The sequence below is a fragment of the Hydra vulgaris genome, chromosome 12, assembly GCF_038396675.1.
Source record: "Hydra vulgaris chromosome 12, alternate assembly HydraT2T_AEP".
Classification (NCBI taxonomy): Eukaryota; Metazoa; Cnidaria; class Hydrozoa; order Anthoathecata; family Hydridae; genus Hydra; species Hydra vulgaris.
In genome coordinates, this window is record NC_088931.1 from 78,711,963 (window position 1) to 78,730,619 (window position 18,657).

Sequence of the window (18,657 nt, forward strand, 5' to 3'; positions counted from 1 at the left end):
TATGGGTGCTGGCCCATACAATATTTGCGTACAAAAGCTGACTATGTACAAGACTAAAGTAAAGCATATTACGTGATTTACTATCGAGAAAAGGTCTTGACTTATACAAAACACCTATTACAGAGGACACCTTTGTTTCAAGAAGACCAATATTGTTTCTCCATGACAAATTTTCATCAAAGAGTACTCCCAAAAATTTTGTGCATTTGTCACGTTTAATTTGATTTTTATTAATAAACAGTTTAGGCAGCTTTAACGGAAGATTAATTGATTGTTTTTTTTTTATGAAATAGAGTAAAGCTAGTTTTTTTACAATTTAGGGATAATTTATTTGCTATGAACCAGAGGTTGAAATTTTCGAGTTCAATATTCATAGTTTCAAGCAAAGTTTTTGCATCAGGATGATTAAAAAATAAATTTGTATCGTCAGCATACATAATAGTAGATATTTTTTGGGAGGCTTTATGCATATCGTTAATATATATTAAAAACAATAATGGACCTAGGATTGAACCCTGAGGAACTCCACACGTAGTATCAAGGGCTCCTGACTTTTCTAGTAGTACAAATTGCTTTCTGTTAGACAAATAGCTCTGAATCCACTTAAATGTTGAGCCTATTATGCCGTAATATTTTAGCTTGGAAAGTAAAATACTGTGATCAACTGTATCAAAGGCCTTGGAAAGATTAATTAAAACTCCTAATACCAGTTCATCACAATCAAACGACTTATATATTTTGTCAGCAAGTTTAATAATAGCATGTTCAGTAGAGCAATTGCTTTGAAATCCAAACTGATTTTTGTATAATAAATTGTTTAATGTAAAGTACTTATTAACTCTATTATAAATTACTCTCTCATATACTTTTGAAAAAACTGGGAGTAGAGAAATAGGTCGGTAGTTAGAAATATTATTGCAATCACCTTTTTTAAGAATGGGATTAATTTTGGCTAATTTAAGTTTGTCAGGGAATATACTATTTTCAAATGAAGATGATATTAAATAAAATAATGGTTTACAATTGCTGTCCATAACATAAATAGCTACATTACTGGAAATACCATCATATCCACATGACTTGTTGCGTTTAAGTTCAATAATTGCTTTATTAAATTCATGTTTAGTTATCTTTTCATTATTTATACTAGTGTTGGGTTTTTCTCTCAAAAAATTATTAAATATTTTATTTGGTTGCGCAATGTTAGAAGCAAGAGAGGGGCCTACATTAACAAAATATTTGTTAAATTCTTGACATATATTTGTTTCACTTGTTATAATTTTTTTATCGGAAATTAATTTTTGTGGTAAGCAAGTATGCTTCTTTTTTTCTCGAATTTATGCTTATCAAGCTGATTAGAAAAATATCTTATTTTTGCTTCTTTTATACTATGTTGAAAAACGTTTTATAATTTTTGTAGATTTTATCATCATCTTTTTTTATGAATTCAAAAATTTTACGTAAAGTTTCTGTTTTCTTTTTTGATGCTTTAATTAAAGTTATTGTCATCCATGGATTCTTATATCCTTTGTTTTTTATTTCTGTAGTTATTTTTGTATATATATATATATATATATATATATATATATATATATATATATATATATATATATATATATATATATATATATATATATACGTATTTTAATAAACAAGACAAACTTTTTAATTAATAAAACCATTTTATTAATTCTAAAAAATACATGTTTCGACTATCAGTAGTCATCTTCTGTTGAAGTTTAATTTTTAAATTTGTTTAAATACCTATATAAGTGATTTTTTCAATACCAATACAAAATGTAATTATCTGCGACAAACTATTAATTTAATTACAAAAATACAACAAAAACTGTTATAAGAATAACAAGTCATATTAAAAAAACAAATAGGAAGTGACGAAAGAATAGGTTAATAAAAAAAAAAAAAATACATAGAAAGTAATAACTAAACAGAAAGTGTCAATTGGACATGGTTGACCTGTTTGTTCATACCAGGTTTTAACCATTCTATAAACATGCTTTCTTTAAGTTTTAATTCGAACTTATTAGATGCTAAATCTAAAACGAAAAAACACTTTTCATTTAATTGCATAAAACAATTTTCATTACCATGGAGATGTTTATAGATATGTGATTTTTTGTCTCTCTTATAATGTTTAGTTATCCGTGTCTTGAGATGGCGAGTAGTTTTGCCTATATAACAGGAGTTACATCCTGCACATACCAATTTGTAGACCACGAACGATTTGAACTCTAGAGGAATAGGATCTTTAGAGGAGAAAAATTTTGAAACTTTTAGTGAGACAAAAACTAGTTTAAAATTTACAGAACAGCAATATCTTTTAACAATTGAATTCAATCTTTTTTTTGTTAAATCAGATATTTTTCCTAAAAACGGTAGTTTAAAGTAGTGATCGACCGAAACCGAAATTTGAACGGAAACCGAAAGTACCGAAATTTCGATTCAGTGAAGCCGTAGCCGAAAACCGAAATCGAAATTTCGGCCGAAACCGAAACCGAAATTTCGGCCGAAATTTGAGAAAGAATGTTTAAAATCCCTGAGCCTTTTATGATCACTTTAATAATTAAAGGTAATAATTGAAGTATTTTCTTTGCGGAATACTTTTTTTTCATGTTTTCTGGCAAAAGTCTGTTTCTTTCATTTGAAAGAATGTCTTGATTACTGAATATTGCATTTTCAGTTAGGAGATTGTTTAGAGTAAACGACTTCTTAAATGTGATGAAATGTGATGTGATGAAAGTCCGCTAAGTGATTGAAGTTTTGGACTGTGCGATCCACGAGATATTTTCAAATTGCAGATATTGCAAGTTCCGTATTTGAAATCACTAGCTGTCACGGTAAAATGATTCTATAAACCAGTTTTTTATCGATTATTTTTGATCGTAAAATTTAGCACAGAGAAACTTTTGATGAAACTATTGTTTTGGGTTGCTTTACTTAAATGTTAATTCATTTTAAGAATGATTTGAGAATAGTAACTTAAAACTATTATGTAACGTGATTTCAATTAAAATTTCTACAATTGTTATAATTAAAAATTAATTTACTAACAAACAATTACAATTAGGAAACCGTCATGACCTTCTCTAAATTAAAACTTAAAAAAAATCTTATAAAAGTTTCGGTTTATTTCGGTTGCGGTTTGAACCGAAATTTCGGCCGAAACAGGAAAAGTAAAAAAATTGTTGAAGCAGAAATTTCGGTTTCGGCCGAAGCCGAAAATTTCCGTTCACTAGTAGAATCTTTTGTTCAAAATTAAGTCTTTTTATTTAAAATACATCTTAAAAGGTGTTAAATACAATTTTCTTTGCATCGTTAATACGGTTTTGGCGAAGAAGAAAATATCGATATACTTGCATATCGGCATTTTCTTTTTCTACGAACTAATTCCCAAACTTTCATAGGTATAGCCTTTTTTTTTTTTTTTGAAATATTGCATATTCATTTTATTTTGGAATAGAAAGTTTCTATAAATTAATAAATATTTTTAAATTAAAAACAACGCTTTCAAAAACAGCATAAGAAAGTAACTTTATATCCAAAATATTATATATTTTACAATTGCTGCTTTGTCTGTAGCTTCTGTATCTCCATGTTCGTCAGCATAGGGGGGCCTGGTGTAGCACCTCTTAATCAAATTATAAATAGATTATTGTATTTGTATTTGATCACTGAATAATATAAATAATAATAAAAAAAATTATAAATACGTTTCGAATTTATTACAAACTAATTTCAGTTAAAACAGTTTGTTTCAGTTAACTCAAATAAACTAAATAAATTTAATTTACTATAAATTTAAATTTATAATAAATTAAATTATTGACACAGCACTTGCTACTTCCAGTTTTGTTAATAATTGGCCGTAACGTAAGGAAAAAATTGGTCTTGAAAAAATGTTTGCGTAGGTCTTGGCCTTGAAACTCAGAATCTTGGCCTTGACCTTAAAAATCTTGACATTGGCCTTTTCCTTGGCCTTGTAACGTGTAGCCTTGGTCTTGACCTTGGTCTTGCTACTTTTGGCATTGTTATCAACTCCGATTCACAATTAAAATAAAGAGTTTCATTGACGCAAGTTTCCCGCGTTCTTTCTGTAACAGCGATACTTTGGTTTGTATTATTTGTACTAAATATTTTTGTTATTTATACTGAGTATTTTATATACACGATATTTTATTTTATACATAGTAAAGGAATCATTTTATACTTGCAATAATGAATTTGCAACGCTTTGATAAAAGAAAAACAAAATTTAACTTATTCATAAATATTAAAAGTGATAAGAAATTTTTTGCCAGAAAAAATCCTTTAAACATATATTTAAAAGGTTAAACCATTTTATTAAAGTCCAGCTTTCAATAAAATCTACGTTCAAATTAAAAATTATCAAAAAATACAAGTTATAGTTTCGTTTTTGTTATTTTGATTTACTTATAATAGTTGGTAGCATGAGGTGCTTTTGGAGCATCGACTAATATGTTTCTGTTCAACTCAATCATCCGACCGAAAACTTTTGTAAATTCTTTTACCCACAATCTATTGTCATGTGCAAATTGAAGAGCGTGTCGATGAGCAAACGAATGTTGACACCGAGTTGTTTCGGAAGTTGGAGTACAAGATACCGCTCCGTTTTCATCGGTTGGCATGATAATCCATGAGTTCGCCATATCTGAATTCAAAAGCAACGTTGTCCTTTCAGACTCAGGCAGTTTATCATTTGGTATTGGGTGACTTGGTAGCTGCCACTGTCTTCTTGTTCCATTGATGGTTACTTGTATCCACGGTACAATATCAATAATCATTCTATAATAAGCATTGTCAAGAACGCTTGTTGGAGCTAACGTGTATGGACCCTGAGTGACTGTTGAAAATGTTTCATCAACAAAAGCTCCTTCAAAACCAGTGTTTTCTAACCTACATCTTCCTAAAGTGTGTGCTCCTAAAAGGGCTACGGCTTCTCTAACGTTAAATTCAAATTCGTCTTTAAAAAATTTAAAAGTTTTATGCGTACCGTCGGTGCCAAATGGTGGTTCAACGCTTTGAACTTGGTTAGGAGAGGTTTCACAATCTTCTCTGCCAACCTTAAAGTACTTTAATCCTAAGTATTTTACTGGAGCGTCAACAGTCGACCTAGTTAGGGCAACCACAGCGGCTAAAGCGTAGAAATCTGCTCTGGAAATTTTTCCTTTATAAGATAAATCGTATAAAGAATCAAGACGATCAGTTGTATCTTTTAAGCCTGCATTTCCCCTGTTTGTATGATCGATGCATCCATCACAATTGTTTTTGCCAATACAATCGTGAAAAGCTAAACGAACGCATCCAGCAATCATTGGCAAGTCTCTGTTTACCTTAACAGACTCGATTAAAGTTAAAAGATCGGTTTTCGCTTTTTTGAAATCTTCAAATGTCGGTATAATTTGAATTGTTTCGATATATGTTAAAAGCAGTGTAACACACCAAAATCCAGTTGCGATGAGCATGTTTATAATACAAAATACGGCTAAAGACAACAATATTAATTAGATAAAATAATTGTGTAAACAATTATTATGAAGAAATATCGTATCATTTATTTTAGTATACTTTTAAGCTAAAATTATATAAACCGGACAAGAAAATTTGATCCGCGCTACATGTATATATATACATGTATATATAGCCACACTCAATTTATCGGATGGCGCAGATGTGGGACATGTATGGTTATGGCATTTATATACTTATATTATTATATATTAGTATATAATTGGTATAAGTATTACAGTCACATTTGACTGTAATACTTATACCATATATATATTTGACACATATGTATATTTGACACATATGTAGTTACCACCTAAGCGGTATAAGTACCATTACCACATATGGTCCACATTTACACCATCCCATAAAATTTTTCGTTGGGAATAAATATATGAGAATTATACTTATATAAATTTATAATGAATATTTAATATCTATATCACAATTTTGATAATAATATATATTGAAACTTTGATAATCTTACCGTCAACCTTGATTCTTTATCTTTTTATTGGCTTATATTATTTGTTGAACTTACTAAATAGTATTTAAAAAAGTTTAAAAGTATAGTTTTATAATTAAAAAAAAATTTTATTTTTTATGTAGCGTTGTATTTAGATTTCGATTTGGATGCTATTTATAAAAAACACAAGTTCATTAACAAAGAAAATTGGTAATGATTTCCAGACAAATTGAGGAAGTATAAGTAATAATTGAGGAAGTATTACTCATAATTGAGGAAGTATTGGCACGTTAGATAAAATAATCTTCTACAGTTTTTTTGATTTAATTAAGGAAGTTGATAATAAATTCATTTTTACGCCTTTAATGTTAGAGGTTTATGCGTTTGTTGTTTGAGTTTTTTATGTGTACCTAGATTTCCAGTAATAACGTTTGTATTTTGTTCTGATAAAACATTTATAAATATTTTTTACCACCCTGTTTGTACCTATGTTCTATATGTGAAGGCAAAAACGACGATTTCTGAAAGTTTCATGAAGACGTTTTAGAACGTTTTGATCTTGTCTATCCGCCAAAGATAAAATTTGACAACTTACTGTGCTCTTTTATTTTAGTCTAATTCCTAGTTTGTTTTTGTTTGTTAAATCAACGTTTTCGTCACAAAAATCAACGTCACAATTGTTTTCGTCACAAAAATCAACGTCACAATTGAACTTTTTTCAATGAATAGGCAGTATGTTAGTTTCATAAACCAAAAGTTCTATTGGCCAAATTGCTGTCTTTATCGTTACAAGTTTTTACTATGTAGCTTCTAGTTTATGTAGCTAGCGACCATCTAGGTCAAATCGCTGTCTTTATCGCCAAAATTATTGCTAGCTAGTCACTAGCTGATTTCCCACCGGTTTTTTGATAAGAAAATTGATATAATGTATAAATTAAAGTTTCACTTTTTTATTATTTGTTGTTATAAATAAAATTTTATAGATTAATTTTATCTGTTTTAAAAACTAATCGTCTTGATGGTACTTAAGTGAAACAAAAATTTTATAAAATTTGCTGTTATTGTAAAAATGCATACAGGCTTAAACTGGGCTGCCGGGATACCGGGAGATTCCCGCTGGGCCGGTTGCCATAAAATGAATTATAGTTTTAGTCAAGATACATTTTGTTTTCCGTTGATTATTGACAATCAACGGTAAATTCAAATGTAACTAAAATCATAAGAAATAATTTGCTGCTAATGCTGCTAAAGGGGTTTTTATTATTATCACCTAATGAGGCAGAAGCACATGATTCTAAAATTGAAACGGCGGATATTTTCGATGACAATACTGTTAATTCAACCTCTTACCCTAACTCTGACATTTAATATAAATTGAACAGTAATCAACGCGAACCAAGTGAAGAAGCTCAAAACATTATTAACTAATTTTGGTAACCGCCAGCAAATTTTTTGAAATTAATCTTTTAAATTTTATCAGAAGCAAAAAAATTGTGATCATATCGTTAAAATTAATTAACAGAACTTGTTTATTTGGTAATTATTTATTTCGGTAAGAGGATCCATTTAATCAACTTTCTGTTGCTTTTTTTCGAGTATTATGTGTAATTGCATTTTCAGTTCTCATATCCGGTTATAAATTTGTTCAAATTTTCATTTATTTTTAGTTGTTAAGCATCCAAATTTTTTTTTTTTAAATAATACTATTTTTTTCCTTTTAAAACATCTCAAAGTTCGTTCTTCAGTTTTAATAGATTAACACTTTTATTTTCTTCTTTTAGATCGTCTCAAATTCTTGTGTTCATGTCTGATAATTTATTTATTCATTTTTATTTATATGTATACACATAACACATCGCTCAATAAGTCCGTAGGATGACATATAGATGGCAACACAAATACCGAATCCGTATTGTTTTTAGAAAGTACCAACCTTCAAACGATATCTGTCAAAGTTTCATGACAATCGGACCATTATTTACCAAGTTAGTGTGTGAACGATTGAATCAACTTTTGTGAATTGAAAAAAATGGAAAAATCAGAATTTCGTGTGCTCATTAAGCATTGCTTTTTGATGGGAAAAAACACGGTGCAGACCAAACAATGGCTTGATAAGTGTTATTCGGACTCCTCTCCATCGAGGCAAATGGTTGAAAAGTGGTTTGCTGACTTTAAACGTGGTCGTACAAACACCGATGATGCTGAACGCTCCGGTCGCCCAAATTCGGCAGTTACTGAGGAAAACATCAAAAAAATCCATAAAATCGTCTTATCCGAGCGCAAATTGAAATTGAAGGAGATTGCCGAGGCCATAAAGATATCAGAAGGCAGTGTGTTTACAATATTACACGAACATTTGGGTATGAGAAAGCTTTGTTCGAAATGGGTGCCGCGTTTGCTAACACCGGACCAAAAACAATAACGAATCGATGATTCTGAAGCATGTCTGGCACTATTTCACCGAGATAAAAAGGATTTTTTGCGTCGCTACGTCACAATGGATGAAATATGGATCCACCATTTCACTCCTGAGTCAAATCGACAGTCGGCTGAGTGGACACTAGCGGGTGAAAGCCGCCCAAAGCGCCCAAAGGCTCAAACTTCTGCTGGCAAGGTTATGGCCTCCATATTTTGGGATACCCATGGTATATTGTTCATTGATTATCTTGAGAAAGGTAAAATGATCAACAGCGAATATTACATGGCATTATTGGAACGATTGAAGGCTGTAATTGACGAAAAGCGACCGCACATGAAGAAGAAAGAAATTCTCTTTCATCAAGACAATGCACCGTGTCACAAGTCAATGAAAACAATGGTAAAAATGAATGAATTACACTTCGAATTGTTGCCCCATCCACCATACTTGCCTGATTTGGCCCCCAGCGATTATTGGCTGTTCTCAGATCTCAAAAGGATGCTCCAGGGAAAGAGATTTGGATCGAATGAGGAGGTCATCGCCGAAACTGAAGCATATTTCGAAGGAAAAGATAAATCGTTCTACAAACATGGTATCGAAAAGTTAGAGAAGCGCTGGAATGACTGTATCGCCTTAAAAGGAGACTATGTTGATGAATAAAATCAAATTATGTCAAAATGTTGTTGTTTTACTAGCTATCCTACGGACTTATTGAGCGATGTGTTACATATATAAATACACACACTTACACACAAACATACATTTTGAATATATAGATTTTTCTTTTTTTTTTTTAATATTCAGTTTTACATTTACAAATATAGGAACTTTTATACTTTTAATAAATTATTATAGAGAATATAATCACCACATCAATAAGATTAAAAATAAAATAACAAAAAGAAAGTTTAAATAAAAACTTGGTACCTGATAGAAGATCTAATGATCTTGCTACCAGAACCATAAAACGTTATAATAAAATATAACTTAAGCCATTAATAAATATAAACAAATAAAGATGACAAAATACAAAAACAAAAAAGCATGTTTATATAAATTTCGTATTTTTAAAAGTATTTCTAAATATTGTCATTAAAAAGAATGAGTTTTTTTAATCTCTTTTTAAAGACTGGGAAGGTAATCGATAGATCAAAATTAGGTAAAACAATTTTGTTTCAGAGATTAGGTGCACGATAAGCTATACATTACTGATTGAATTTTGTTCAACAAAAGGGTTCATAGAGTGAGTTATCATTTCGTAGTGTTTACTTAATTTTTGTTTTTAGGGTAATAAAATCTTTAAAAATGTGTAATGACGGATTGATTTTACATTTAAACATAAAACATTATATTTTATATACATTCTCTTCATAAATATTAGGTACTTTATTATTTTTAAATAAAAACTTTGAATGCTTAAGTCCATTTTCAAAACAAACTAAGTGTATTGCGTGTTTCTGACAATGATAAAGAGTACGCAACTTACTTCTGTTTGTACTTTCCCAATCAATATTTGCATAGTTAATATAACTATGTATAAATGAGTAATAGAGTTGGATTAAAATGGCTTTGTTTAAATAATTTCTTGACTTTTAGAGGACTCCTATATTTTTAGAAACTTTAGTGCAAATGTAGTCAATATGCGGTTTCAATGTAACATTCTCATCAAGATAAATGCCGAGAAAACTAATAAAAGTTTTCTTTTTTATTTCAAGTTCATCAATAAGAACTTTTAGCATAGTTGTTGGTGAAAAACGTTTTTTAGATATAGGGTAAAACAGAATGTATTAAGTTTTATCAAGGTTTAAGGTCAATTTGCTACATTTAAACCACTCAGATACGCATTTGAGTTCTTTGTTCATATCAGAAAACAGCTCATTAAGATTACTGTTTGATAAGAACAAATTCGTATCACCAGCAAACATAATACTCCGAAGATTAGCTGCTTAACTTAAATCATTAATATAGATTAAAAATATAAGAGGACCTAGAATAGAGCCTTGTGAATCACCACAGGTTATTTCGATACAGCCACTTTGAAGGCCATCATTAGAGGTAACAAATTGCTTTCTATTTGATAAGTAACTATGAAACGATTTTAGCATATTGTTATTGATTCCAAATAGTATTCGAGCATTTTAAGGAATATTTTATGGTCAACGGTATCGAAAGCCTTCGAAAGATCAATAAAGAGTCCTTGGGTATATTGTTTTTTTTTTCAAAAGATTCTGAGATTTCTCTGACAAATTGAATAATTGCGAGCTCAGTTGAAATATTTTTTTAAAACCCAAACTATTTGGTATATGGTATATTATTTTGGTCAAAGTATTTAAATACTCTATTATATATTATTCTTTCTAATAATTTTGAAAAAGTTGAAAGAACTGATATTGGACGATAGTTGTTAATATTTGTTTTAATGCCTTGTTTGTAAGTTGGTATAACTTTCGCAATTTTCAATTGATCCGGGAAAACTCCTTGTTTTTTAGATGCATTAAATACTTTATAAAGAATATCTTTCAGACTTTCATAACAATCTACAACTATGTTACTACTTACTTCATCAGCACTAATAGCTTTATTTCTTTTTAGAGATTTAAAGGCTCTGTCAAGCTCGTTGTGGTATAATCCAGAAGAATACTCATTGTTATAATGAGATTTATTTATAGGACACAAGTAGTCTTCAAATGAACTCTCGGTCATAGGAATTTTTTTAGAGAGATTGGTTCCAATTTCAGTAAAAAGTTTGTTAAATATGTTTGCAATTTTGCTCGGTTCACATATATTTACATCTTCAAATTTTATAGTTTGTAGTTAAAGAACTTAATTGATTTTTTGATTTTCCTATTATTTTTATTCATTTATTTATTTATTTATTTTTTATTTTTTAATTAATTTTTGTTCCATAGTATACATATTCGTGATTACATAATAAAGGTTCGTTAAGATTGAATATACATATAAATATTTAAAAAAATCACAAACATAAATAATAAACAAACTTCTGTAATACGAACTGTAAGAAGAACGCGGGAAACTTGCAGAAGACCAAAAGGTCTTATCATCAAGATTTCTTTTATTATTTGCAGGGTGCGCGTTGAGTTGGTTTTAAACCTATTGATCCGATTAGAACAATATTTTTTTTTAGATTTTTACAAATTTTTTCAAATAAATTTTTATAATTTTTATATATTTTTTCATTTACAGAAGATTTAGTCTTTAATTATTTTATATACAACTTTTGCTTTATATTCGAAGATTTTTTTAAGCCTTTTGTAATGCAAGGACTATTAAATGTTTTATGTTTTATATAAATTTTTCACATACTGGAAAGTTGGCGTCATATTCAAACAAAATTAGCTTCAAACGGAATAATTGGGCTTTGCAAGGAAATGGGAAAGTTTCGAAATAATTATTGAAGATAAATATATTTGCTATTTGACATGGAAGTATCTGAATCTGTCTTGGACAACATCCTACAATCTAAATCCGTATAATTTGAAACTATCTTTACAATCCTAGCAGTAGAAAACAGCGACAGCCACAGAAATAAATGCAAATCCTTCAAAAATTGTATTATTTACTGTTAACTTGTTTTCTAGAAGTTCATTTTGCATAGTCTTGCGTATTCAAATTTGTTTCTAGATTACAAATTTGTGTTGACATTATCCTCATCACAAGTTGCTTGTAAAAGGTCATTCTCGAAATTGAAATATATTTTGAACAAATTAAGAAATTTGATGAGCTAGTCAAGTTTACAATAATTCATGCTGATATCTTGTGGATAGGACCTTCTTCCAAGAATTATTAACAATGCAACCATTTATGTTTTGGCATTGACTAGTCAAACTATGAAAAAGTTGCTATACTAGTCAATAGTGAATAGTGATTATTGTCTACTATTTAATAAACTCCAACTTACAGGAGTGTTTTAGAAAAATTTATTTTTTATCAATACTTAGGCTGGAAAGTTTAAAATTTTATTTTTTATACATAAAATAACAATAAATACTAAAGAATGCACTTAAAAACAAAAGGTCCTTCACTGATATTACAGGTAAATTTAGAACTATGCGTCGCGAGGCGGAAATTGAATTTTACTTACTTTTCTGAAAAAAATGTTCAATTTTAATATATCAAACATTTTTTAACCGAAACATGTTAGCATTAGTTAATAAAAAAATGTTTATTTATAATTTTTTGAAATTTGCTTTTTTAAGTGTGGGATTTTCATGGGTAAAAAACCCGAGTTTTCACTAAATCTTTATACTACATACAATAATTTCCAAATTTGCTCAAATTTTTTGCATATTCTCAAATAAATGATACATTTTGTAAATTAAAAATCAATAAAAGAAAAAAAATTTTTTTTGGATCAGGTTGATATTTTTTTCCAGTGAGCAAATCCAGGTTTTGTGTTTTTTGTAAAATCAAAACACGAATTATTTAAGTTTATTTAAACCGTTTATACTCATTTTCTTATAATAACTTGCGATAGCCCAGTAGGCACAGCGACGTGACAAAAACGTGAATTTCACGTTATTTTGGCACGTGACAATTAGGTGACTTTTTGGTCCCCATGAAATGACCAATTCACGTGATTTATGGACGTGTTTTTCACGTTACTTTTGGCACGTGATATTTAGGTGACTTTTTGGTCCTCATGAAATGACCAATTCACGTGATTTATGGACGTGTTTTTCACGTTACTTTTGGCACGTGATATTTAGGTGACTTTTTGGTCCCCTTAAACTGTCTAAAAGACGTGCTTTTTATGTTAATTTTGGCACGTAATATTTAAGCAATAACTATGCTTTATAATTACAATTATAAGTGTTTGGATTCGTGTAAAGAAAAAAAACTCATCGTCGAGGAAATATTTAATACGTATTAAAATACATGGTTTTATTAGTCAGTATATTAGTTCTTGACATAAAATTTTTTAATTTGTAATAAAAGCTGCACTTTTGTTAAAATATCCTCCTTATATCCAATAAGAAATAAGTACGAAGTCGTAGATCTGCAACTTACGAAGAGCACGCTTCAAACTTATATATCTATTCTCCCATAAAAGCACGCTTCAAACATAATCTAACGAATCAGTCGATATTTTCTTCTATAAGAGCACGCATCAAACTTCATCTAATGAATCAGATTTAGCTGAAAAGAAACGAATAAAATCTTAAATAATAATATGATTATTTAATAATTATCTTAAATCACAAACTTTTAAAACAAATCTTACTTTGAGAGTTGCTAACTACTTTTGGCAACAAGATTTTCTAGTGTGTTATTTGTTTTCTTTTATCTAAATCATTAAATAATTTTAAGAAAACAATACTACATAAAGTGTAAAAAAATAAAAGTCATTTGCCTTCTAATTTTATACTCTGATTGCTAAAAAAGTAAATAAGTATTTAATAAAAAAAGATGTAACAAAAAAGTCGACAGATGATTAAAAAAAAAGAAGTACATAATAAAAAATACAAGTTTAAAAAAAATTTTTTTATCTATATATATCTATATCTAATATCTATCTATAGATTTATCTATATCTATATCTATATAAAGTTAATAACTGATAGGCGTGATTAGAAAAAGACCTGTACTCACCTTATGTGATAACATCTGTGTACTGTGATAACATGATAATTTGTTTTCTTTGTTTTCCATCTTCTTATATTTGCATCTGTTTCTGCATTAACTTGTTCATACATTAACTCACTAGATGCAAAGGTGACAGCCCACAAAGTTGCTTTAAATGAGTAATCTACAAAGTTTTGAACAGCATTAAATGTCATTTTAGAATGCACACAAAAGTTAAAACAATTTATATAAATGTAATAGTTATCACATAACCACAAAGCATTATAGTGGGGATTTTATATCATGATTTTCCTTATCCATGGTCAGATTTTCACCTTGAGGCGCCTTTTGCTGTGGAAACATTCACCACGGCTAAGGAGCCTCATCTACCCCTAATTATATATAATATATTAAGTATAATACTAAAAATATGTATAATAAAGTATTGTCAAATTAGGTCACCAATAAATACAGAGTGCTGAAAATTCAACTCAGAATCAAGTTGCATTCTCCAACAAGATATGAATTAAATCAAATTCTTACTACAGAGTGCGATCACAATAGTAGACAAAGAGAGGGAAAAGTGAAATTTAAAGTCAAACTTTAAAAGTTAAAAGGTTATTGGGTCTTACTACAGAATGATATTCCTAGGCAATAACATAATACCATTGGGTCTTCCTAGTCAATAATATTTTATGCAGAACTTATCATTTGTCATGTAGCCTAATAAATTTAATATTAAATAAGTTATAATAACTTATTTATTATCAAATTAATTACATTGACAAATTTGACAGTCTAAAATAATATACAATATGGTAGAAAAAAAAGTATACCTCGTAGTAGGGTTTGATCTTTTGCGTATTGCAATATGATAATTATCTGCCATAACGTTACACAATTTTGAACTAAGCTTTATAATATATTTATTAAACCTAAATTGATAAAACTTAGTTATAAGATAATATGTTTGGATAAAATATTATATATGTGACATTTTATTTTTGTCAAAAATGCATTGCGAAGTTATAAGATATCTTACGCCCTACTTTTTAAACTAATTATTATAAAATTACAATGCAAAATAATTACATTATTGTAAAAGTAAAATAAAAAGTAATTACAATAATGAATATATAAACTACATATTTCATGTAATCATTATATTTAAAATATCCTGAAAAAATTTACGGAAAATATCCTGAAAAAATTCAGAATATTTCCCCCCTCATTTTTCCCTTAATTTTGCATTCAGCCAAGTTGTTTCTCAATTTTTTTAAAAATTTTCTTAATTTTTGTATGAATGATGACTAAAACAACATAAAAACAAATAGATGAATAATATATACTTGTTATATGTTGTAATATAAGTTGTATGTATGGAACTTGTAATATAAGTTGTATGTATAGAAAACTTTTCGGATATTTGGAAAAAGATAAATTTCAGAAAAATATCTGGTATTCCGGGAATATCCCGAATAAGATAATCCCTGAAACTAAATTATAAAAAAATAGTAAATAAAGAATATCTTTCCAAGTTTCTAATCACAGGTTTTTATTATGAATAAAAAAAGTTCCAAAATACACAATATTTTGGCAACGTAACATTCACGTTTTAATCAAGTAAAATTGTCACCTGGACAAGGTCACCTAAAATATACATGATTGAAACATGAAGAAGGAAACGGGGTAAGAGCAGGCATCAAACTTTATCTGATGAATAAGTCAATATTTTCTCCAATAATAGCTCACAACACCAAATTTAGCTCAAAAGAAACAAATAAAAACTTAAATAATAATATTAATATTAAATAATCATCTTAAATCACAAATTTTTAAGACAAATCTTACATGGTGAGTCACCAACTGTTTTGGCAACAAGATTTTCTGGTGTTGCTATTTCTTTGATCTAAATCATGAAACAATTTTTAAAAATGCAATGCTATATTTGAGAGAAACTTGCTTTACATATTGGAAGGTCGTCAACATTGAAAGATAAGTATAATGCAGTTTCAAATACAATAGCATCATAATCATCTTTTTGTGGGGAAAACATCGAACAAATCCGCGTTAATAACCTGTTTTATATTGTACATAATAACAATAAAAGTCATATAATATATATAATAATAATTTCATATAACTCGAATATATATATTAATCATATAATATTCAAATAATATAAAAAAAAGAAATAAATAAGTATTAACCCTTTTTAACAAGTAAAGCACGAGATCAAGATGTCATATATTATAAAAAGATAAAGTATTTAATAATAATATATACATATATCAATAATAAATAACATAACACATTTATTTATTGATATTATCTTGGATAAATTCTTTAACCTTGTTGATAAAACCCAAATAAAGAAAGAAAATCTATTTTGGGTTTTTATCTAAACGACTCTTGAGTAATAATGCAGAAGTTCTAGAGACATTATTATTGCTCAAGAATCAAGAATAAGTTCTGCTAGAACTTATAATTTGTCCATGTAGCTTACTTAATTTGATATTAAATTCGTTATAACATAACTTATTTCGTACTAAATTAAGTAAGGAAAATGGACAAATTCGCCAGTCTAAAATATTATATCATAAAGTAGAAAAAAAGCATACCTTGTATTTGAGTTTAATCTTATTTGTGTGGCAAATAGGGACGGCAAATAGGGTACTAATTTATTTAACTTAATTTGATATAATTTAGATATTAGATATTACAACTTAAATGCATCGCGTTAAAAGATATTATATAGACCAATTTTTTTTTTTTAATTATGATAATACTACAATAAAAATTAATTATATTATCATAGAAGTAAATAATTATAACTAATATAATGAATACAAAAACTATACTATAAAAAAATAATTAATATAATAAAAAATATTATTTCACATTTCTTATGCCAGTTTTTTTTTAAAATGAAAAAAGTTCCGAAAGACGAGATATTTTGGCACGTAACTTTCACGTGACTTTCACGTAAAATAGTAACCTGGACGAAGTCACCTAAAATACACGTGATTGAAACGTGAATAAAACGTTGCGTGCCTACTGGGAGATAGATAATTTAATAGGTTTATTATATTAAATAATTATTTTGAATATATTATAGCAAAATTTTTTATAACTTATACATTATTAAAAATGAATTTGATATTTAAGCACTTATTATATTTGGGTCAGGATTTTATATAAAACTTTTGAACAAGAGCAATATGATGCGTTTATTTTTTTTCTTTGGTATTGATCATCTAATAGCTTTCAACAAGTTTCAAAGCATTTAGATTAAAACCATAAGCATTAATTTTAGCTATTAGTAAGTCATGATTTAATGAACCAAAAGCATCAGGTAAGTAAATAAGAATACCAGCAACAAAACCTTTATTATCAAGGGAAATTTTCCATTTCTCAGTTAGCCTAATAAGAGCATTTTGTGTGCTAAAAACCTTTCGATAGCCGCAAAGAAATGGAGATAAATAAATTGATATGTGCTTAAGAATTTGAGATTGTAATAACCTCTCAAATAACTTTAAAACACAGGGTAAAACACTGATAGGTCTATAGTTCTAGCATAGCATTGGATCATTTTTCTTAAAAATTGGCGTTATGTCTGCTTTTTTAAATTCTTTGGGATAAATGTTGTTTATTACAACACCATTATTCCATACGTTTAAAAAGTATTTTGAGCATGTATTTTCACTTAGTTTTATTGCATTTACAGGAATTCCATCAATAGTATTACTTTTCCTTGGATTAAGTTTGTTGATTTCATTCTTTGTTAAAGATTTATTATCATGTTTTCTTACTTTAAAAGAGTTATTGATTTCGCAATTTTGTTTTATCGAAAGAACACTTTGGTTATATTCATTTTTTTCCAATACGTCTTCAATGATTTTAAGATCAGTATCAGATTCTTTAGGTAAAATTTCTAAGCTTTTTAATAATTTTTTGATATTTTCGGCAACCATTTGATCATCTGAAATAATATTTCCTTGGACTTGTATGGAGATTGTAGAATCGTGTGTTGATAAAAAAGAAAGAAATGGTTTTATAGTTTTCCAGAATAGTTTGTTATCAGTAATGTTATTTACTTCAAGATTACTGAAAAACAATTTTCGCTCTTTTTTATACAAGTTACTGCAAAAATATTTACTTTTATGAAAAGTAACTTATCAATATCTTGCTTCGTTTAGTGATACTTTATTTCCAACTCTAATCGTTTCATGATTGCTTTTCGAAGAGTGTTGGTTATGTATAGTGCTTGATTTGCTTGAAGCATTTTTTATTTTATCGGAGCATGTTTTTATAATTTTAAGAAATGATTGCTCAAAATTTTTATAGTTTAAATACTGGTTGCATTTTAACTCATTTTCGAGTTCTTGTTCAAAAAGGAAATTATCGAATTGTTTGTAATCTCTCTATAGTATTTTTTAAGGTTTTTTTCGTGTAAAAGAACATTTTAAAATTGTTACGACAGTTTTATGAAAATCCGATTGGCCAATTAAAAATGCTGCAGTACTATGAAAATAAGTTGAGTGAAGATCAAGTCTATACAGCTCGATTTATTTATGTTTTTGAGACAAGTTTTAACACCAACAAGTATAAGTTTATCGTATTTTAGATAATAAAAATC

General features: G+C 28.2%; 1 protein-coding gene and 1 long non-coding RNA gene across 3 annotated transcripts; both read right to left on the minus strand.

Annotated features, from left to right (window-relative positions):
• Positions 1–4,318: 4,318 nt before the first annotated feature.
• On the minus strand, positions 4,319–6,168 carry LOC124808092 (putative ascorbate peroxidase). The gene is made up of 2 exons (XM_065812387.1): positions 6,035–6,168; positions 4,319–5,524 (listed from the first exon to the last, which is right to left on the minus strand). The coding sequence occupies exon 2, from the start codon at positions 5,502–5,504 to the stop codon at positions 4,449–4,451; it is 1,056 nt and encodes a 351-aa protein (XP_065668459.1). The 5' UTR covers positions 5,505–5,524; positions 6,035–6,168; the 3' UTR covers positions 4,319–4,448.
• Positions 6,169–13,297: 7,129 nt separating this feature from the next.
• Positions 13,298–16,797, minus strand: LOC136089040 (uncharacterized). 2 transcript variants are annotated; one of them, XR_010642735.1, is made up of 6 exons: positions 16,640–16,797; positions 15,870–15,927; positions 14,855–14,953; positions 14,046–14,202; positions 13,678–13,740; positions 13,298–13,592 (listed from the first exon to the last, which is right to left on the minus strand). It is a non-coding gene; the product is annotated as an uncharacterized LOC136089040 (long non-coding RNA). The 2 variants fall into 2 exon arrangements; XR_010642734.1 differs by having other exon boundaries at positions 15,655–15,927.
• Between the last annotated feature and the right edge of the window lie 1,860 nt (positions 16,798–18,657).